This window comes from Pygoscelis adeliae, unplaced genomic scaffold, assembly GCF_000699105.1.
Source record: "Pygoscelis adeliae isolate BGI_AS28 unplaced genomic scaffold, ASM69910v1 Scaffold45, whole genome shotgun sequence".
Classification (NCBI taxonomy): Eukaryota; Metazoa; Chordata; class Aves; order Sphenisciformes; family Spheniscidae; genus Pygoscelis; species Pygoscelis adeliae.
The window spans coordinates 9,684,025-9,706,643 of NW_008825114.1; the positions used below are offsets into that span (position 1 = coordinate 9,684,025).

Genomic DNA, 22,619 nt, shown 5'->3' on the forward strand with positions numbered 1-22,619 from the left:
CATGTCTCTCTGTTCCAATAACAGGACACAGCCAGGACATTAGTTTCCTTCCAAATCATTGCCCCAGTTTCTGGAAGCTGGTTTGTCTATTTTCCAGTGCTTAATCAATGTTCATGGCCTGCAGCCTCAACATATCAATGATGAGTTCTTAGCATTTAGCCTGGATTATATCAGTAATGAGCAATGCCAGATGAGAACAGCTGGTAGAGCAAGCAGGGTTTCACTTCTCCCATGACATGTTTTTGGGTTCTGCTGCAGACACTGAGTGAGGTAGGGGATTTCTCATCCTTAGCACTCTGCATCTCTACAAGTAGATGTGAGTTCAAATGTATGCAAACAAAGTTTACCTGCTTTTGGAGGAGAAGAAAGAGCAGGACATGCAGTAGGGTACCTCCATCAAGAAGTGTAAGGAAGAACTAGTGGGGAAGCTTGTAAAACGAGGTTTGGAGGGAGCTGGACTGAGAACAGGAGAAAAGGAGAGAAGATGCTCCCGGATCCCTGTGAGTTCTGTGTATTTTCTTTCCGACTTGTTTATCCCAGAAAATATAGCTCTTGGTCAATTAAAGAGCCAGACCAGCCAAACAAAAGAAAAACTGTGACAGCAGCCAAATCTGTTGATTTAAAAGCAAGCTATGCCTCTGCAGCAAATTAATTTACCTGATTCCATCGTAGTAAATATTCCTAGGTTTAAACTACATACTGTATATCAGTGTAGACACAAAACTCAGTCTGTCACTTAGACACATATTTAGGTTCAGTTTCTCAAAGGAGAAGGGCAGTTATAGTGGAGTCTGAGGTGGGTTTTTGTGAGAAGCAACTGTTGTAATTGCCATACAGTGACACAAAACTCGGTATTACAAAATCCAAAAATAGTTCCAGCACCAGAAACAAAAGTGTGACATGACACAAAGAAGTAGCCAATATGTTTTCACAAAACAGGGGAGCCTGACTTTTCAGTCAGTTATACTAGTACACAGCCATATAAGTGTGTAAGCCAGGGACCCATCACTGGCACAGGGAATGGGATTGTCCCAGGGCTGTTCGATACAAACGTTACCAAATTACTTTTAACTAGTTTAATAAAACTAGATTTTAAATGGCTTATTATTCTTTGGCTTAAACAGTCAGAAACTCATTTATCAAGAATGCAAGTAAGCTATTAAGCCAAAATTAGAATGTCTGCAAGCTTCTGTCATTTAAAATAAATTGATTTAAAATGGCATTTGCCAGGTAAGTTCAATTTCTTGCCACGTAAATACAATGAGCTTCTGTGAGAAAAATAATGGATTATGAAAGCTTCTGCACAAATAATTGGATAACATTGGTAATAAGCTTGTGACATTTGAACAAATATTTTTGAAAATCTTTCCTGTCCAAGGGCAAATGGGTTGCAGAAACAAACAATGAAAGAGAAACATAAAGCTAACAGAACAACTAGGGCCACAGGCTGTTAATGCTACATCTATATTCACTGGATTGCACTGTCTAGTAGAGAATACTGACTGCACAGAAATGTATACAGGACACCAATATCCTCAGCTGTCCCCCAGGGCCCTCCTAAATTTCCAGAAGTCTGCTATTATGGTTCTATCATATCTATCATATCTATCTTCAGTGAAACAGTTTCCTTGGCTCTTTTTATAAGAGGGAGAGGTTTTTGCCTTTAGACTGAGGAGTCTTGTCAGATAACGTGGCATCGTAATATCACAATATTAAGTACCCAGAACAAAAATTGAGCAAAAAAAGGAAATGTCAGTTAAGTATCACAGATATCAAAAGGAGGTATGTAATACTTCATGCAACCTATCTCCTTGCTCAGCTACTGTGAAGATGCAGGCCACTTAGGTAACACTTTCTAACGTTAATAATTTTTACAGTTTCCAATATGTCATTTTCATAACTGTTATCAAACACCATAGACAGTGGGATACACATTTTGCAAGCACTAGTCCTACTATTTACAGACCCTAACGTTCTTATTTTAAATAGGCATTTCCAGTGACTGTTCTTTAAGAAATTTCTTGCCCTAGAGATGAGAGAAGGAAGGACAGAGGACCATAGTATAAAACTGCAGCTCATTCCAACCTCTTTAGGTTGCATACCTTATTGTGGGAAGACTTATCAAGGGTTGTGTCAGAACAGTACCAAAAAGCTCCTTTATTTGTCACAAGTGAGGGTTTTTCAGAGGAGGAGGAGATGAGGACTAGGATGTCTGCCCTCCTCCACTTGATACCTGAGTGGAGAACTGTGTCCTTTTTATACTACTGACTCGCTCACAGGGATCTAGGACTTCATCATACATCCAAGATTGCTTTAGTCATTTACCCATGACTTTGATGGACAAGTGGGAGACACAAATTTCTTAGAGAAATGCTAGAATAATTTAATATTGAGCATCATCACAGTGATGATGTGAGAACAAAGCTCCAAAGACGCTCATATCAAGCCCTAGGAAGGTGGAGGGGTGATAATGAATGTTTAGGGAAAACAGTACAAGAAACAAATCAACTATAAAGCTATTTGTGCTGTTATATTATGTTCAGACCCCAGAGAGTTGAAGAACTTGCTGAACTGGAGGTCACACCTGTACCACTGTGTTTACAGTCACTGTGAGGTCTATTTTCCATGAATTTGCCTAATCCCTTTTCAAATGCATGTATACTATTGGCCTCCACAGCATCTTGCAGCGAGGGACTTCAGTGTTTAGTCATTCCCGAAAAAGTCCTCCCTTTTGTTTGTTTTAAAACATGTAAATATTGAAGTGCAACACTCAGTCACTTGATTTTGCTTTCTCACAGCTGCAACTAAAATTAGTTATGGAGGACGGGTGAAAACAAACAGATCAACTCAAGGAAAGGGAGTGACAGAAAAAAAAAATCAGAGAGGAAGAAAAGTAGACTGAAAGAATAAAAACTCAAGAAATGCTGCCACAACTATTCTGATGGAAGTAGCGTGGACTGTTATGATGCCAGCTACCTTTCTGAGGATTTGTTTTTGAACTCTGTGGGAAGTATTCAAGCACTACAGCACTAAGTAACATTGCAAAAACTTGCATGAATGGATAAACAACATGTTTGCTTTTGAAAACCTGAGCTTCAGAATGGAGAACCAAATCTAGCAGAAATGAACAGAATTGATGTAAGTACACCCAATTGCACTCAAACCTTCATTTTGGACTGTGTTGTGAAGTTGCATAAAAGAAGTATCTTTCCATGGTGGTGTATACACATAAACACACACACACAATATTAAAATGCAGATTCTTGCTCCACGGTGCGTGTGGGCATCTCCAGGTTATATATGCCATATGTGAATTTTTCTTTCGGTTAGCTCTGACATTTTCCTGCCATGTATTGGCCTGGAAGATCAGTTTCCGTACATTCAATCAGATCAAAAGAATCTATATATTTCAAACTCAGATTTTTATGCTGCCCTTTAAGAGGCTTATACAACAAAGCATGAAGGGTTTAGTTTATTTTAATAAATGTTAGGATTTTTTTTTATTTATTTATTCCTTCTCTTATTTATTCCCTGGGCACTACAGATACAAAACCAATACTGTATGTGTACAGGATCATAGGTACTTACACTAACTAAAAGAGAGAGTGCCTCAAGTACAAATTGAGAAATCAGGATTTTAAATTTCCTACCTTCTCGCTAGCGTTATATCGCATATGTATTTGCAGTACGTACACATATACACATATATATATGTATAAACATTTATGACTTGCTTAGCTGGATCATACCCACCTAACCTTTTCAACGTGGTAGTTTCAAAGTGTCACACTAAAGCCTGTTGGCCAGCTTCACGTTTCCTGCTCACAGAACTCAAGCCAACAGTCTGTGCCAGACTGCAGTTAGCTAATTCAAAAAGAACTTGCAAAAACCATTACACAAACCAAGAGACGAAAATCTGAGCCTTTTTATTGTCCTGATGCAAACAAATACGTTATCAAAATTAAAATATATCAGATGGATTTTATATTGTTTTCAAAGCCTTGGGAGTAGTATTCATAGAAGAAAGATGAAGGACATAGGTAATCAGGTATTTTAGAACAATTGTTTTCTGGCTGCAAAATTGTTACGACCTTCAGGACTCCCTGGCCAAAGCAGCGTAACGACTGCCTCGCTGACTTCGCTGGCCATTAAGGAACTGGCAGGAGACTGTTTACTGTTTCCACAGGCACTGACCCAATCTACAAGTCGCACCCAGTAACCACGAATTTGATCAGCCAAACTACTGTGCATGCCTGCAACTTCTTATCATCCAAGTCTAGACATGATGCATCTCAGAAAACAGTACCATAGGTACATCAGCCACCACATCTGTACTAGAGTAAAGGTGGTAGCCCTATCTGATTTTGAGACCACCTCACTCCATTAAAAGACTGTTTTTCACTTGCTTATAACATTGCTAAGACGCAATGATTTCAGCTCAGACTTTCCATGCTGGGTCCTTGCTTCAGGCTTGTTTTGGAAGATTTAAGCCAAAACAGTTCCATCATTTCCGAGAACAAGGCTAGGAAAAAAGGTTTTATTTTGCCCCTATTTAAAAAATTCTTTGAAAAGCTTGAGCACTCCTAGGCTTCGGAGGAGGAGCATGAAATGCATCAGGGTTTGGTTTTGTGCCAGAACTGTGCTTTCTGTCAAGTCATTAGTTTTTGAAAAACTAAAATTTCTAAGAACTGAGGCAAGCAGGGCAAACAGACTGGGACATGGACAGGATTAGAGGGAAAAAAATTGGACTGTCCAGAGCTGAGGAGCCAGGAGTAAGATGGGGAATGGGGGGCGGTTGCTGCCTACAGGGCAGGATAGATTAGACAAAGATGCATCAGTGAGGAGGCAAGACTACTGTCTCTCTCTCCAGAGCCTGAAGTGTAATCCCTGATATGCTGGTTCCCACCACTCCTTGCTGTCAGGCAAAACGCGCTCTGATGCACCTCCGCTGCTGGCCTACATTGAAGACGGCCATTGAAATGAGTGTTCCTTGTCAGCTATTTCACTAGGTCCTAGGCAGACACATCTTTACAGATAACTAACCTAAGTGTTTATACAATGCCACACGGTGCTCCTTCATTTCCTTCTGTTGGCTTGGAAAAGAAGAAACAAACAAAAGAAAGCATGAAAGGACTTTTGAAAGTATAAAGGCTGAAGAGCTGGGCATGAGATTGCAAGGAAAAGCCAGAATCGGGTTCACTGCGCAACTTCATTCAAGCCTGCTTGTGAATATTACAAGCAGACAACTTGTGACTACACCAGTTTTTCACCCTTGCCTTAGGGCAAGTAGACATACACTTAAATTTTGGTATGATTTGTCTCTTGTCTGCTACCTTTTCATCTGTAAACATATCTTGATATACTTTTGCATACTGACATGCTTCAGAACTTCACCCACTGTCTTCCATGTACTATTTGTCTAAGGAAAACTTTAAAAATTGATGGAGTATATACAAACACAGTCATCATGAATACCATAAAACCTTTATACGAAGTGCAGCACATTACAGCTTGTGCATGACTTACGTAGCAATGGCATCTGCTACCTATGCAAAACCGCATAGGTAGTATAAGCCCTACTCTAAACCTAATTTAATCTTCCAATCCAGGAAAAAAGACAGTGTGAGAGACTACGTTTAAACCAAGGCTAAGGTAGAACTTCACCACCCCACCCCACCCAAATACATAGTTATTTGGCTAAGGGATGTCTGAATTCTGATACGCTGAACACATCCTGAGTTCTCTAAAGCCCAGTAAATCTCACTTTTTTAGATATTTGAGGAATGCCTCCTCAACAGAAACATTTTGCAACTTGTTTCCATGGGAAAGAAGGCTTTCCCATCACAAGACCTGAAGGACCCACTAAAGGTTTTTGAGAATTGCCAGAGGCAAACAAACCCTCCTGCTGCAGAGCACGGGGTTTCTTCCCTCCTTCAGGCTCAGAAGCAGCAAGGATATTCCCTTGACTTCTTTATTCTCCTCTGTGCTGCTGTCCCCATCTGTTACTGCCTACAGACAGACTGGTAACTAAGACATGAAAGCTGCAATTCACGAAAAACTTTCCATTCTAGGCAAGCTTTTTCGCAAGTGTTTTAGATATACTAATTTCTAGGAAAACATAAAAATAGTTCTTCATAAATTCATATTGGAAAAGATTTTCCATGCAAATGTCAGATGCTAAAAAACCTGCCACCTCCAAGGCTATAAACCATTTTTAACAGTCATGCTCAGCTGTCATCACTACTAATACAGTGTATTACGCCACACAAGCTACTGAACCTTTTTAGAAGTAATAAAGAAATAGTAAACAGAAGATGGCAAAAGTATGTTGTAAGTTTGCCTTTTTAACCAATACCTTTTCATGATTTAAAAAAAAAAGAAAATTTTCTGCAACTATTTTGGGATGATACTGTGAGAGACTTTTCCATCATGCACTTCCTGGGCAGTAATAAAATTATTTTTTTTCTGTATCAGTTGAAGGGGAATTAGAAAGTATTACATTTTATGCATTAAAAATATGTACATAAAAATCCCATAAATTTTTTAAGGTATCAGATATCTGAGAGAAAACACTAGCCAACAATTAGGACCGACATTTTCAGTGTAAATTTCCTTTTTAACACAGTTAAGCAACTTTTTTTTTGTGAACTTTTTCTTTTACAGTGTATTTACTTCAAAGAAAAACACTTTTTTTCAAGAAAAGTTAAACTCAATAACTACTGCAATTTCAAAAATTACTTTGTAGTGGGGAAAATGCTTAAGATGTTTGTCTATAATTTAGAAATACCTGAGTTACAAGACGAGCTTTCATTCTTATGTTCATAGTACTATCACACTCTGAAAAAAAGCTGGATTTATCTCAGTGTCAACAGGTAGTAATCCATCTGGTCCTCCTCAGATGACTCACAGATAGTGAAAACCCATTACAGAAATCAGGATAACTGCAGAAGTAGCGCCTACACAAATTTGTGTAAAAGTCAGTCTTTATAAAAAGAGTGGAGGTGAGGAGTAAAAGCAGCTTGCAGACTTACTCAGGAGGTGAAGTATTATGTTATTCTCATTAACTTGCTGAGATAACAAAGTGACCTCTCCATCCAGACATTGCAAATACTTCAAGTCCATTGCTCTAAATTACACTGAATTCTGGTTTCATATTTTAACCCAGTGGTTGAGCTGAGGAAAGTAGAATCAGCTCCCCATTTTGACCAGAACCTACCAGTACTGACTTTTTAGATTAATTAAAATCTGTAATTGAGTACGGTGATGCAGATCACATAGGAAACAAACAAACAAACAAAAATGAGTGAATGTGGAGCCTGCTGAGAAACCAAGACACAACCGATTCTCGTTAGAGCTCCTCAAGTGAAATCTCCACAAACACTGTGACTACAGTTGAGGACACCATGGTAACATTGCCCAGTTCCTGGTACAAAGCCCTTTTATCGGGGCTCCCATGGGAGCCAGGCTGCAAAGAAATACTCTATTCCCCTCTGTACTGCCTGGGGAACTCTATTTCACTTTGCAGGTGTAGCTCACTTAGGATTAATCCCTGGATAACAAAGAACCCTGGGAGGAGAAGGCAAGGAAAAGCTCCATCCAGAATTCGGCAGATTTGAAGAGTTGGCTCTTACCTTGCAAGGCATAGGCTTTTTGAAGGAGATTTCAGCTTGAGTCCAAACTCCCCTTGGAGAGTCCAAGACGGACCAGATTTTCTCTTGAACGACATGATTCTCCTCAAAGATATAGACAGCAAGAGTACCACTCATTTTGAAAAACCCATATAAGGCATAATAAAAACGCAGACAAAACTGCAAGTTTCCTGGCAGGGTTGGGCCATACAGACGTCCAATGTACTCAGGCTGTGATGTAAACTTTGTGTTTGCCAACAAGTAATAACCTGCAAGACAGCGCAATTATTGAGTATTTCTAATACGCAATTAGCACAGCCGATTTGCTATCAAAGCAGCTTCTGTTATTGCATCAGACTTTGGTTATAAAAACAGTTTCTTCTGCAGGAAACAGATTATCACACTCTGTTTGAAAGGCAGTAAGAATTTTTCTAAAAGCATCCCGGCTACTTCAAGTTAAACTGGCACATGGCTAAGTTACCAGAAATAAGCACTTTTCAAATTTACACTGAAAAATTCTCTGGCCTGCTGGCCTCACTGGAAACCTGGCTGTTTCAAGGGTATTTCTCTGAGACCAAAGAATGACGGCTGGGGCACAAGGCCTGTTATTCCCTGTGCCAAGTATAAAGAGGTGAGACTTCAGCACATATGATTAAGAACCACGAATACTCTACACAAAGAGATGTGTGAGTTTCAGAACTTATTAGCAGGCCTTTCACTATGTGGCTTCACTACACAACATTTCACAGTTTTCCCTTTAAAATGCCAACTACCCTAAGCCTGGAAGAGCTAAGAGCCCACCATTCCTATATATTAAAAGCAATGCATTAAGCTACTATTATATTTGCTTGCATGTTTTTGTGGAATCATCCCTTCAGTGACTACAGATCAGTATAGTGAAGATACTCTGATTTACAGCCCTGCGTGACTATTCAATAGGTGACCTTCCCCCTTTACATGTGGGGAGGCACAGCCAGAGTCCCAGCTAGGACAGAGCAGTGTAAGCTGATTTTTAATGGCAAGGAGTTGCAGTGGGGCAATCTAACCAGTGTGCCGATGACATTATTTAATAGAGCGAACAACGATACAACACGTTAACCTTTATATCCCGTTTGACTCTTCCAGTGAAAAGGAGTTTTGATTTACCAAACCCGGTAGTGTGATCTCCTGTTCTATACACATTACGCTTCACTTTCACTCTGCTCCATCCTGGGCCGTCTTTGTGATCCTGGTAAAAATTACACAGATCTTCCTCAAAATTGCAGCCTGCCTTGGCAGGATTGAAAGGAGTTCCTAAAAGACAGATGCATATGTTCTGTTAGGATGACCACAGTACAATAAGCATAGGTATTTGAAGCACAAGGATGCCAAAGTATACTCTGTTTCATCTTTCTTTGCATTACAGAAGATGAGCATGTGCAAAGCTGTTACACATACATAGTGCAAAGTCACCATGATATCAAGCTATCAATTTTTTATTGCAAGTTGGTGTTACTTTCTTACATTTTTGCTGGAGCTGGGAGGAAACCTCCTTCACAGCCTCTATAAAATATAAATAAGCTATAGATATTAAGAGAAGATTCCTCCTTCAGGACATAATGCACAAAGACATTCAGACCATGTGTTTTCATCCTCCTCCTTCCTTCAAAAGAGATTTGAACAAAATGAGTGTGTGTGCACGTGTGTGTGCATGGGTGTCATATTTTCATTTCAGTTTCCAAGGCGATAACTTTCTAACATCAACATTTAATATTCTTTTAAAGAGCACTTTTTTAAAAACCCTTTTGTAGTCATGTATAATGTGTGTGCATTATGCATGCTATAAGCATGTAAGTCAAATAGCTTTTGGTTCATGTACCACCTCATGGCTACTGACCTCTGGAGCTATCCCTCACTCATTTTAGCACTGCAGCAAAGAAAGCTGCACTGCTTATAGTGAAGTTGATTAAAAGCTAAGCTAAGCTCCCCAGCCCTGCTGATGGCTCACTCGACCCGCAATGTGAAATTCATGGGTCAGGATTTGCTTTAGTCTGAAAAAATCCCCCTGGTGAATGGGTGCTTTTAAGTAAAACAGTTCTACTTCTTTAAAAGCCTCATCAGTCACTCGTACCAGATGCTGGGGGAAGGAGGGGCACAACCCAAAGCCATCACGCAATTTTTGGCTATGTCAGGAGTCAGGACCCTGTAAGCATCACCCTATGGCAGCACACACAACCCTTCTGCATGGAGGCTGAGTGGCTTCCTGGCAAGGGCAGGGACACAGGTGATCAGCTTCAGGAGAAGCAAAATTTTGGTGTTGGAGAGATGCCTGTGGTCTTTTCAACCTCAAATAAGCCAGATCTAAGCACTGCCCATGTGTCTTTCTCTGCCTACAGTGAAAAAGGAGGCAGCCCTGGCCTCCCCCCACTGCTTTCCTAGCTAAAGAAAACGCAGTTGGAACGCTACCAGGTCCATGCAGCATTAAAGATTCATCCTTTGGTGAGCAAGTTTAATACTCTGGTACCTTTTCTCTCTGGCTAACATTGAGACCTTTGTTGACCAAAACTTCCAGAAAAATAAGGAAAAAACTTAATGCTGTTACATACATTGCTATGGCTGACTACAAGGAGAATGAACATCTCTTGCTTTTTAACATCTCTACTCAAAACAACTGAAGATGGAAATAGGAGATAAGTTTGTTGTAGTTTTGCAGCTTTGTTATAGTTCAACAAAATATAAAGCAAATGATTGGCATTCATTTCTCAAACAGAAAAAAACCCCAAAACTTCAAAATCAGAGTTAGTAGGCAAAGCTCTAGCTGAACCTATCAAATTTACTGGTCAGAGCAGATCTGAACTTGGGCTGTCATAGCATGACTAAATCAGGGCTGGGGCAGAAAATACTATAAAATTTATCCCATACCTCAACACATATAAGCCATCTGAAAATTAAAATGGAAAACACAGATGAGCACACCGCTCCAATCCATGGCATATGCAAACATAACTCAGGATTTTTGTTGCAAAACAAAGCAAAAACAGAACAGGCATTGAGAAGTTTATGAAACAACTAGATTTACTCAGTCGTGGATTAATAACATATCTGGAATCTACCTCCTATTAATACTTGAGCAGTGCAGGTAAAGCTAGCAGAGACTCCAAGCAGATAAAAAAGGGCAAAAAATCTCTTCTTCCTTGATCACTTCAAAACATTAGCGAAAAATTCAAACTTGTGACCGCAAGAATGGATGGGCTCAGTGGGAAACCACTAATCCACTTTTGACGATTGCTTAGTGCTACAGTAAAACCCAAGCAACCAGTACACAGCTACTTAAGAGGCTGCATTCACAAATGACAAAGTCCTTCGTCCCAAGTGCCTCTACAGCAGAGGTCACGTGGATTCAGCTGACTTCTGCTGCTGCGAAAACCTAATAAAATCCTGATGGACATGCCACTGAGATAAATAATACCTCCCAGAAGAGTGAAGACAGGAAGGCAAAGCTCCTGTTTTGGCTCTGAAGAACACCTCAAGGGCATGTGGCATGGAAGAAAATATTCCCTACATCAGCAATAATGAAAAGCCCAGGACATTTTCTTCCTCATACCATCACACCTGGGGAAATCCCCCTCTTTTTCTGCAACAGGCCTGCAAATGGTAATTTCTTTAAAAGCTGGGGTGATGCAAATACAGCATTCAGTCCAGCGCTCCAGTTGCACATCCCTGAGGCAAGGTGTTTGGAGAGGAAGCATTAAGGACTGGTTTCTGGATCAAATGAATGGCATTAGTGTTTATCTTCTGTTTTGTTGCCAGGAGGAACAGGAGCCCAATGGCGCTGGTCAGTTGAGAAGGTAGCACCTGCACATCACTACCAAATATTGCAAGTACTGACAGACGGTTCAGAGGGGCAAAGCAAAGGGGGAAAACAAGGAAGGTAAATAGCAATAAGAACTCATACCTGTCTGATTGCTGCAGTAAACTGGAGAGAAAGAAATATCATCGAGGGCAACGTAACCTCCCTTGGCGCTATTGAAAGCAACTTCAAATATTACCTGGAAATGATAATTGTTTGTTATTCATCTACCATATACACAACAATAATTTTGGTACACATCTTCGTATTATAGAATTCTGATAGGATGTCCCAACAGACTCCACAGCATCTCAGACAGCACTGCAGGTGTTGGGACAAATTAAATTGTATCACTTACTAGGGATATAAATCAGAGCCTGACCCTGGCACCAGACTTTTGCCCACTCAAGGTCAAGGAAAAATCAAGGGGAACATAGCTCTTCTGCTGCTTTATGAAGCATCAGTTTTAAAGATGCAGTAAGGCTACTGTCATAATACCATGCAAAGCCAGTATTCAAGGTCATCAGTCTGCATTGACTATAACTCCAAAGCTGCCTAATTATTACTGTATCTAGACTCTATCTGCATCAAGAGCTAAAAACAAACTGTGTGGCTTACTCTGCTGTTACAACATTAAGTTTTACTGTTTTCTCTAAACATTCTCAGACACTGAAACCCATGCCTTGGCATCAGCTGGCAGGGCGGATTTCCTTTAAAAACTTTAGTTAAGATAAGAACCAGAAAAGCTATCACTGTGTTTTGTTTACCACAAAAATCAAACAACGTTTGTACTTAGCCATTCCCAAGGGACATCATTTCCTCAAGTCAGTGGAGGACAGTCCACAACTCTTGAGTAAGTGTCTTAAAATTTCTCTTAAGTATCAAAGCTCTGAGTTACAGGAAAACTTTGAGAAAAGGCCTGAATCACAAGGCGACCCCAGGGACAAAACAAGGATATAAGGACAAATGCGTCCAGAGTGAGATCCTGTTCAGTGAAAGCAATGCCTATGATACCTTGCCTAGGAATGGGAGCCAAACTAGGAGCGCTGTGAAAGAATCCTGAGCGACCTCCTTTAGCCAGATGAAACAAAGAGGAAGACCCTCTTGAAGCAACTGAAGAAATTATATGCAAGGTTTAATCTTATTTCTGTAAAGTGATCTCTAAAATAATGACTGTGCTGGATTACATAAAAATTCCTGGAGCAGAATAAAGGCCCATCTAGCCCAGAGTCTTATTTCCAGCAGAGGTCACCTACAGAAAGAACTGAAGACAATGACAAGTTTTCAGTTCTTCTTCCCTGACACTGCATCCTGATGGATTCTTTCTTTCCCATTAATTTGTCTAATCAGTTTTTTAATTGATCAGAATAATGGTATCCATAGTACAGTGTGGACGTGAGTTCTACAGTTATGTGATATAGGAAGAAAACCTCCCTTTGATTTATTTTAAAACTGTTACGAATTGATCAGAATAATGGTATCCACAGTACGGTGTGGAAGTGAGTTCTACAGTTATGTGATGTAGGAAGAAATCCTCCCTTTGATTTATTTTAAAACTGTTACCTGGTAATTAAGAATTTGGAACGTAAGCAACGTAACTTATGAGAAAAAGGGAACAGTTAATCTTTTCTGTACCGTTCATGATTTTTATGAACATCTACCATATTCTACTTCAGTCATTTTTTTACCGGCTGAAAACTGTTATTTCATTAACGTAACTTCTCCATACTTCTGATTATCCCCATCTCCCTCTTGTAGTTCTAGGATATTCTTTTTTAACTGTGAGGGTTGGAGTTGCATGCTCTGCTGGGGTGTGAACACAGGGGTTTGACATCCTCTGTTTTGCTATTTATTCTGGTATAGATAGTTTCCATTCCGGATGGTTTTATAAATGCCACTTAGAACTGAGAGGATATTTTCACAAAACTAACCACAGTAATGCCAAGCTCTAAGTGATCATTAATTAATTTCCATCTATAGCACTAGGACTGTTTTTCCCTTTGCATGTTTTTATATTTATTGAATAAGTAATTCACCTACCATTCAGTATTATGAGACCTTATCAGATCCAATCTCCTTTCCCATACCATTTCAAGTCTGACAATTCAAATGTGTGACTTGGTCACTGACTTTACAGAGTATAAAAGGACTATGTAACATCTGATGAAAATTAGCTTTACCCCTAATAATTTCTGAAAATTTGCAAGCTTACAGTGAATTAACAAGTAACTTATGTGGAGTTAAAGCAAGTAGAATGAAAGCTGATTTATTTGTAATCCTAGTATTAGAAGTATAATATAGGGAGAGAGTATTTATATAAATACATATAAAAGTTACATATATATGTATAAAATATATTTTATATATTTGTATACATGTAAGTATATATGTGTATAATACATATACACTGTTTATTCCAATCTTCTGATACTTATATATGTATTAGATATAAGAATATATATTTTACCTACATATAAAGATATAACGTATATACCATAGATATATACATTCACACACATTTTTATACATGTGTATCTATTTTTTTTTATATATACACACACACATATATATATATATATAAAAATTATTCCAAACTTCTAAGGTTTGGGTTTTTTTTCAGTAAACACTAGGGAATAAAAAATTCCATTTCTTTCTGATACTCTTGAAATTAATTATAGTAACCATAGAGAGCTGGCTTTCACATCTAAGGACTACTGTACCATTAGGACCCAAGTTTGGACTCTTATCTCGTGCAAGCACAGAAAGACTGAATTGCAGGATTGTATAAGGTAGACAATAGAGCTCAAATATTTTTTTAAATTTTCCTTCTGCAGTGGGAGGCATGCATTATTTTATGATACTCAGCATCCTCAAAAATGGATCATCGAGTCACAGAAATATGGGACTGAGAGAACATTGACATTATTTAGTAGGACTGGAAGACCTCACATTAGCAGGAGTCTACAACCTCCCAAGGTATTCTGTTCAAGCACTTCACCACCTGCTTCATCTTTGCTGAAAATCAAGCACCACTATGGAAAGTGATCCCTCCTTGATCCTTATGCAGTGGACAAAGGAAACAACAGGTAGCCAGCAACTTTATAGCCACCTTTCAGATACTGTACGGCCACTGCCATGTTCCCGACTTGGCCTGAGTTGGTACTGATGTCTGATGCAACCTGGAAGTTGTAGCTAGACTGTACAGGAATGATTGCTTTACCTCCATGGGGTATGGAGCATTGAAGTCAACTTCTGCTAGCGCCCAGTCCGCACTCAGTGCACTGTCTGTTTTCCAGATCTCTTCATAAAAGCCACTTGTGTCTCTCAAGTAAACGGTAAAAACAATGCTACTCTCCTGCTTAAGTTGGTAATAAAAAGATAAGCAGCCAGACATTGGGGCCGTGGTCTTTGGTGAGATTAGCTGGGCCACTTCCTGAAAATGTTTGACATAAACAGAGTCCACATACATGTAGTGACCTAGAAGTATAAAAGAAACTTGGTATAAGGACACTCTTTAAAGGACATCACTTACAAGAAGTATCAGGAGATGGGCATGGATGAGACATGTATCTCTACGACAACAATGGTTGATTCCTAGGAAATTTTAGTAATTCTAAGAGATTTTTTTTTTCCCTCCTTTCCACCTATGTACCACCCAAAGTTGTCTGGCTAAGATACCACTGGCAAAACAGTCAGTCTCAGCTCTTTCTTAAGTCTTTATTCGGGACCTTTATATTAAAGAAAGTAATAAACTCTCTGAATTTTGGGAACCATTCATAAATGGAAAAATGTGTTACAACTGAGTAAATTCCCTGCCTCTCAACAGCTCAGTATAGTATTTATTATTAATAAATGCTATATTATTTAGTCTTTTCCCAAGTGCAACTTTTACTGAGGCAACCCAAGTAAATGAACAGGACTATAAGCCATGTGTTTCTTCATGTTTTACTCAGAGTTCATTTAATATATCAAATTGACCTGGTTTTGGCTGGGATAGAGTTAATTTTCTTCCTAGTAGCTGGTACAGTGCTGTGTTTTGGATTTAGGATGAGAACAATGTTGATAACACACCGATGTTTTAGTTGTTGCTAAGTAGTGCTTACATTAAGTCAAGAACTTTTCAGCTTCCCATGCTCTACCGACTGAGAAGGCTGGAGGTGCACCAGAAGCTGGGAGGGGGCACAGCCAGGACAGCTGACCCCAACTGGCCAAAGGGATATTCCATACCGTGTGACGTCATGCTCAGTATATAAACTGGGGGAAAGCTGGCCGGGGGAGGGGTGACCGCTGCTCGGGAACTGGCTGGGCATCAGTCGGCGGGTGGTGAGCAATTGCATTGTGCACCACTTGTTTTGTATATTCTTTTATTATTATTATTATTATTATTATTATTATTATCCTTTCCTTTTCTGTCCTATTAAACTGTCTTTATCTCAACCCACAAACTTTACTTTTTTTTCCTGATTCTGTCCCCCACCCCACTGGAGGACAGGGGAGTGAGCGAACGGCTGTGTGGTGTTTAGCTGCCTGCCAGGTTAAGCCGTAACACTAATTAATTGGCAAATCTTTATTCTGCACATTTCACTGCTTGTATAATTCTGCTCAGTCTATCTAGGATTTAATTTCTAAATGTTTTATCTTCACTGAATAGACTGTTTTTTTCTAAAATCTTTAAAAAAGACTTTTGGGAGATGTTAACAAAGAGAAAAATGCATTACAGATGAGTAGACTCTCTCCCCCTCAACAGCCAGTATGACCTGCAGGATTTTCAAAGGGTACAGCTTCTCAAACTTTGATTTTGGGAGAGCTATCTCAATTTAAACAGGATGTGCACGGATGTGCTGTGCATCCGTATTTTTTCCTCTACGCTCCCAGAAATACAGCATCAGACTATCAGTTGATGAATGGAAAAATGGTTCTTCACAAGTAGAAAACTTAGAGGAGAATGAAGTGTCAAACTGACAAGGTACTTCAGCATGGACACCGCAAACTGTGCTGTTAGGTTTGTATCTACACCACTACGTTAATTAGCTAATTGTGTTCTCAAACCTGGAGATGTCACTTCTCGCTTCATTCCAGTGCAAAGAGGGGAAAGAGCTTGCTTGGCTGTGGGTCTCCTCGAGCCTCCCCACTGCCAGGGGACTCGTGACACTTCAGCAGTACCTGCCTGAGGTTCTGGGGTTCATTTTTGCTCTCCATTTTTACCGCATTTCATAGCTTAATTATGACCTCCCTGGCCGATGTACCTTCATAGCATAATTCTTGCAAAAAGAAGGCTCTTTTGTGACTTTTGGCTTCTCGGGGTCTTCTCAGTCGATGGTCAGCAGTGGGGGTTTGGTGTGAAAAAGCAACACTGTGGCTACAAAAAACCAGATCGCTCCCAGCTGGTGGTTTCCTATCACATACAGTACTTTATTTAATAGGTAGAGCCACTGTCTGCTGTTGAAGTTGCGGTGAGTTGAACTTCCATCAAAATTTTACCAGCATTTAGGTGCCATGCGATGATGCAGGGCCGGACTGACACTCTGTACTCAACTCACACAATTGTGAAATAAATAAAAAGGCACAGCGGCATGAGTTAAGGAAAGAGGATCAACCCTGCTTTTCTTTATGCAACTCCCTGCGCCATCACAAGCGTCACATTGTCTGAGATGCACAGTGTGCTGCAGCAGCCAGATCTCCTGACCATCACTTGCTGCGGTACTTCATGCAACACTACATCAAAGGCTAAGATATCCCCCAACCCTTCTCTATGACTACGTAAAACACTCTCCTCTCAACAAGAAGGCCGGGACAAGTATTTTATATAGGGCAAGTGCTGAAAATCCTTTAAGTCTTTACAGCATTCTGCCTCCGACAGACTGCATTAACAGCACCACATTTGACTGAAAGAAACAGAACTCCTAAACTGTGCAATTTAACCCAAGATTCTCCAAACATGTTTCAATCCCTTAGCTTTCTTTCGCAACTTTCCTAATAGCCATTGGAAGGAAAACCCCTGCCAGATGTAGAGAGCAGCGGTACAAGATTTTAAAACTTACAGCGGCCCATACTTTTACAATCCACAGAAAGATGAATTTTCCCCTGCTTCGTCCAAAATTTTATCCTTCTTTTGAGTAACTTTGAAGCCTAGCAAAGGGCATAACAACCTTATTATAAAGCTTACAGGAAACTTTGTGTGAACTTCTTTGAATTACCCCCATTTTTTTCTAAACCTTTTTTCACATAAGTCATTCTTACCCAATGCCAGGAGAAAAGAAAGAACTCCCATAATAATTTGCACTATAAAAGTCATACGTGGATCACAGACTAAAATTTTCCACTATATTTCTGTTTTACATTTGTTGCTTACCCAGTTCACTGTTAAGTGTGTGGTCTTTGGGCAGGATAGACTGAGAATTGCGAATGTTCCCTCCACCAACAAACCAGTTGACATTGGGGTTCCAGCGGTTCACGAAGCCACAAAGATGATTTTCTTCAAAGTCACATTCTGCAATTGCAGACATCAGCAGCTCAGTGCACACATTTTCATTACAGAAACTGGAAGAGAGGCTATTGATAAGCACTGGCCTCATTTTACACATGGCAGTGCATATAACACCTGTATTTATAAAACTGGACACAGCATTTAACAGCTTGTAAAAAACAGAAGCAAGCTTAGCCACAATTTTTGATAAAATTCTCATTTCCATCCTGTTCGGTCAGATCTATCTTTTCATTACTTGACAATATAGGAATGCTGTAATTTAGAACCAGATAAAATAGATTTAAAATACACCACTTCATAGTATTAAATAGTCAGAGCAGAACTTCCCCTTGTACGTCAGGGATGGCTAGAAGCAAAGCAGGGCTAGTATTTCATAGCAGTAATGAGACGGCTTTCTTTCCTTCACAGAGCCAAAGAATTGTGACAGTTCGGTTGGACTCCACCAGAGCTCCCCAGAAATGCAAAGCTCTCCCACTCTCCTACCCCTGAAATTTTTGAACTTCCATTAGCGGTTTTTGGCAAATGTCATGAGGAAATAGCAGCAAGTGTAAATATCAACAGAGTTTTGACTCTGCAGCCTGCGAGATGCCACTGTAAGGAAGCATGAGCAGGCAGAGAGCAGAAATAATGTTGCAGCTGTTATGTCTAATATTTGCAGCAGTCTAGTTTTGTGAAAATATAACAATGTTCCTGCTTGAACAACACACAGCTTTAGAATGAATTGTTGTATGTGAAATGCCTATATATATCACAGAGATGGGTGAATAAAAACACGTATTAGTGTGTGCAACCTTAGCTTAAAGAATATCTATATCAAATATGGCAGCCTACTTTTCGATAAGTAAAAAGCCACTGTCTTTTTTCTAAACCCAGACCTTTAATTCAGTTTTAAAACTGCCAACAAGGCATTTTTTTCTATGCAGAGAATATGGGAGCTTAGCAGACAGTACTTACCAATACAATATCCAGGAGTTATTTTAATCTCAAAAACTGCTATACTGGCGGATTTATCTTGTCCCATTTCACCTTCCAGTACAATCTACACAATATAAACCAAACTGTAAATTTTAGGGTTTCAGTATTTCCATTATCACCCTGGACATTTAAACAGGATAAACAGGAGAACAAACTAAATATATGTGGGGGGCTCATCATCCTTACAGTCAGGAGAGGTGCTTTTGCTGGAAGAGCTTGGCAAAATGCATTAAAGACGGAGTCAGTGCCCTTCCTCGAGGACAGAAGGCACACTGAAAGACAATGAGACAAGGCCAAAAAATCCCACACTTCATATAAGAGTATGGGACTCCAGATTCCTCAGCTGTGGCTATACGGGACGTTATTGTGAGAGATGCAATGTGACAGGTTTTGGGTAGAAATACTCTCCTCTCAGCTTCTGACTCCACCCAGAAGGGCACAGAGGACAGGAATGAGTGAGCACAGCTGCAGACCGAAGACCTGGGAGGTCCCGTATCTGCTACAGGACGCCAGCAGCTCTGCAGGGCTGCCAGGAGGTGAGGCATCCTCACCGCACAGCTCAGCCGGCCGTGCCTTCCCGCGAGCCGCACCACGCGTTCGCTGGGAAGAGCACAACCGCCTGACTCGAGCCAGCTCTGCTCACTGATTTTAGGGACAGAGGGGTCAACTGACTCACACGCTGCCAGCCCTAGAGGTCACAGCCAAGAATAGGGCCCAGAGCAGAAATGTTTGAAAAGCAGTCCATACACCCCAACGCATGCACCAGAAAGCATGTGGCATCTTCTAAAATCAGGCTTACCTTGTACTTCTTTGTGCTGTTCATTAAATCTAAGCTAGCTATGAGCCAGCTATCTGAAGGCTCCTTGGCTGACCACAGCAAACGATCAAAGCTCTCTCCTTCCTGCCTCAGGTACAGGTTGAGCCTGGCGGGATCAGGTGAAGTCTCTGAAGTCGTTGCTATCTGATAAATCAGCCTGACACAGCTCCACTCCTCAGTGTACAGCTCAGGGCTGGACAGCACGGCTTTCTCACCCTCATAAGATGTATCCACAGAAATGTAATGTCCTGGGAACAGACACACATCAGAATAATAAATGTCAGAGGCTTTGTTTTTGCATCCCTGGACAAAAGTACTGATTTATAAAGGAACGGTTGTTCTGGGGCTAGGTCAGGGGATTGAGACCGCCACTCATTCATTAAGCAAGTCATTTAACCTTTTGATATCCCACTGTACCCATACAAATGTCACTTCATGTGTCTCACAGCATTTTTAATCACCATTTTAAAATTATTGGAAATCTTCAAATAAAGATGTTATATCAGTGTAAAGCAGATTATTAAGTAAGTATTGCCCTGCAGAACTGACAGCTGTAGACAGATGATTTGATTGACAAGATAATTTACACAGGCAGGAATATACTGCAGGAATATTTAGTTGTTTTACAGATCAAAACTTTTTAACTTCATTTTTATAATTCAGATTTTAAAACAATACATAAGAAACACATTGCAGCCAAAAACTTCTAAAGCATTTCTGGTTTCAAGGAAGAAAACTAGAAAGACACTCTTAAGTAGTAAAACTAACATGTACAAATCTGATGATTCAAAAGAGTGCTAAACATAAAGCTACACTTAAACATACCAGCAGTCTCAACGGGACTATTTCAGAATTGCTCTCTGGATGGATATTTTAGGAGCAGAGCCTAAAACATAACTTTCTCTATAAAAACAGAAGAAAGGATGCGATGACAAGCTAAAAATGCATGAGGAGGCAAAAAAAGTGCCAAAGAAACAACATGCAGAAAAAGGAGGCAACAGTAAATAAATCACAATGAAACAGAAGCCTGGTCCTGGAGGCTTTACTAGCACATCAAAACCAAGATCAGGAGAGTAAAATGGGATACAGGAGTCACAGAAACCTGGAATGCAATGCCAGAAGCAAGTGAAACAGAGAGAAAGAAAATTAAAAAAAAAAACAACAAAACAAGCTAGGACATCCATGTCTGAAACAATATCCCATAGATGATCTGGAAAATGATCCTCCTAACCTAGTGGCAATGTGTATCAGACAAATCCCATTTCTGATATTAATTCTCAGCAGCCAGGCTGCAAGCAAGAGTTGCAAGATCTGTCAGGGACTGTGTCGAATCAGTCCTTCACCCAGCAGCACATCACACCTATCCTCTTTAGACTCCCCAGAGCAGATATTTCTTCTTCTTTAATCTCATTTCACTTGACCGCAGAGCATGTCTCAGTTTCCACACATACGTAAGCACTTGCTTAACTTGGACACATCAGCAGTCGGACTTATGTTAAATATATTGCTTGCCTCTCAGGCACATCCTCCCCTCCCAAATCCTGCCTGAACCCTCCAACTCTACCAAGCCACCCTGGGGTTGCTTCCTAGGAGCTCCACTATTGGCCTTTCAAAAGTATTCTTTCCGATGTGAAAAAATCATCCGCACGGACAGTCAACCCCCTCCCCCCAAGGCAAACAGCAAGCACAGATCTGGTCTACGAGGTTCCCAAAGTCCTCTCTCATACACCCCCGGGAAGATGCCAAGAGCAGGCAGCAGCTCTGACAACACCTGATTCCTTGGGCAGTGCATGTTACAGCATCCCCCTGCCATCTGCTCCCTCTCTCACCTGCAGACACTGTGCACTGCAACCCATTTGTACTGTACATTTTTGTTTAACAGATGTAAGATAAATGATTGCTACTTACTTTGGGGGTAGATGCAGCCCTAAGCAGTATAAGGGGCTGTGTAAATACAGAAAAGCTGCGTTTTCTTTCCCTTTTTAGGGAATGGAATTTTTTTTGCCTCTTAACCATAATTTCTCTTTATATCTACTGTGTCTGGTTTTAGCCTCTTGGAGGAATATACAAAATCACTGGTTAAGTACAAGTAACCTGTTACTGCAGCAGCATTTGAAAGACAAATAAACACGGGAATAAATATTTAAAAACAGGCACCTAACATGCCTGCCAAATACTTAATCTGCCACTAGGTAAAATGTGAGTGCATAAAACATCCACTTGCATAGAGATAGCCAGTTAGTTCACAACAGTTAGCATGCACAGCATTTATTTGCTGGCATGTGCTCGTCCAAGGTATACACATTTTTTCACATGCGTGGAGGATAGAGGGAAGTCACCAAGGCTCTATGAGAAGTTGAATGCTTCTCACACATTTGTTTTTAATTTATATAAGTGGCAATATCCAGTTCAGATGAAGAATCTGTGTTTTTAGGCTAGTCTGAATTTGGATCATTTTGCTTACAAAGAAACCTACAATTCAGAATCCATGCCTGGCAATTTCAGTTTAGATTTCAGGGCTATTTTTGTCTGCACTTCATAAGAAACCCCATATGAAACAGAGCCTTCTTATAATATTCATCTTTTTTTTTTCCCAGAAATAAATTAGCGTCGACATAGGAAAAAACATTCACATCGAGACCTCAAATTACCAGCTATGAGACTTAAATGGCTGCCTGGCTTTAAGACTTAATTATAAGTAGACTAAGGTTCTTCTACAAAAATAGCGATTTAAAAGAGAAGGAAAACCTCTTAGAGTTTCCAGTCGGGATGATTGTTACTATAAACTTGACTCTGCATGCTCTGTTTGCTGTACACTTGCTCTCACTTGGTCTGATTCCCCACTGATATGAGAGCAAAGATAATGAACTCTCTTCTTAATCG

General features: G+C 40.1%; 1 protein-coding gene across 1 annotated transcript in view; it reads right to left on the reverse strand.

Moving 5' to 3' along the window:
• MAMDC2 (MAM domain containing 2) overlaps positions 1–22,619 on the reverse strand; it is a 35,250-nt gene that overhangs the window by 10,577 nt on the left and 2,054 nt on the right. Inside the window, exons 3-9 of the mRNA XM_009328182.1 lie at positions 19,719–19,984; positions 18,899–18,983; positions 17,810–17,947; positions 14,678–14,934; positions 11,563–11,656; positions 8,775–8,921; positions 7,632–7,897 (exon numbers count right to left, since the gene is read on the reverse strand). Coding sequence (XP_009326457.1) covers positions 7,632–7,897; positions 8,775–8,921; positions 11,563–11,656; positions 14,678–14,934; positions 17,810–17,947; positions 18,899–18,983; positions 19,719–19,984 — 1,253 coding nt within the window. The remainder of the gene's footprint in view (positions 1–7,631; positions 7,898–8,774; positions 8,922–11,562; positions 11,657–14,677; positions 14,935–17,809; positions 17,948–18,898; positions 18,984–19,718; positions 19,985–22,619) is intronic.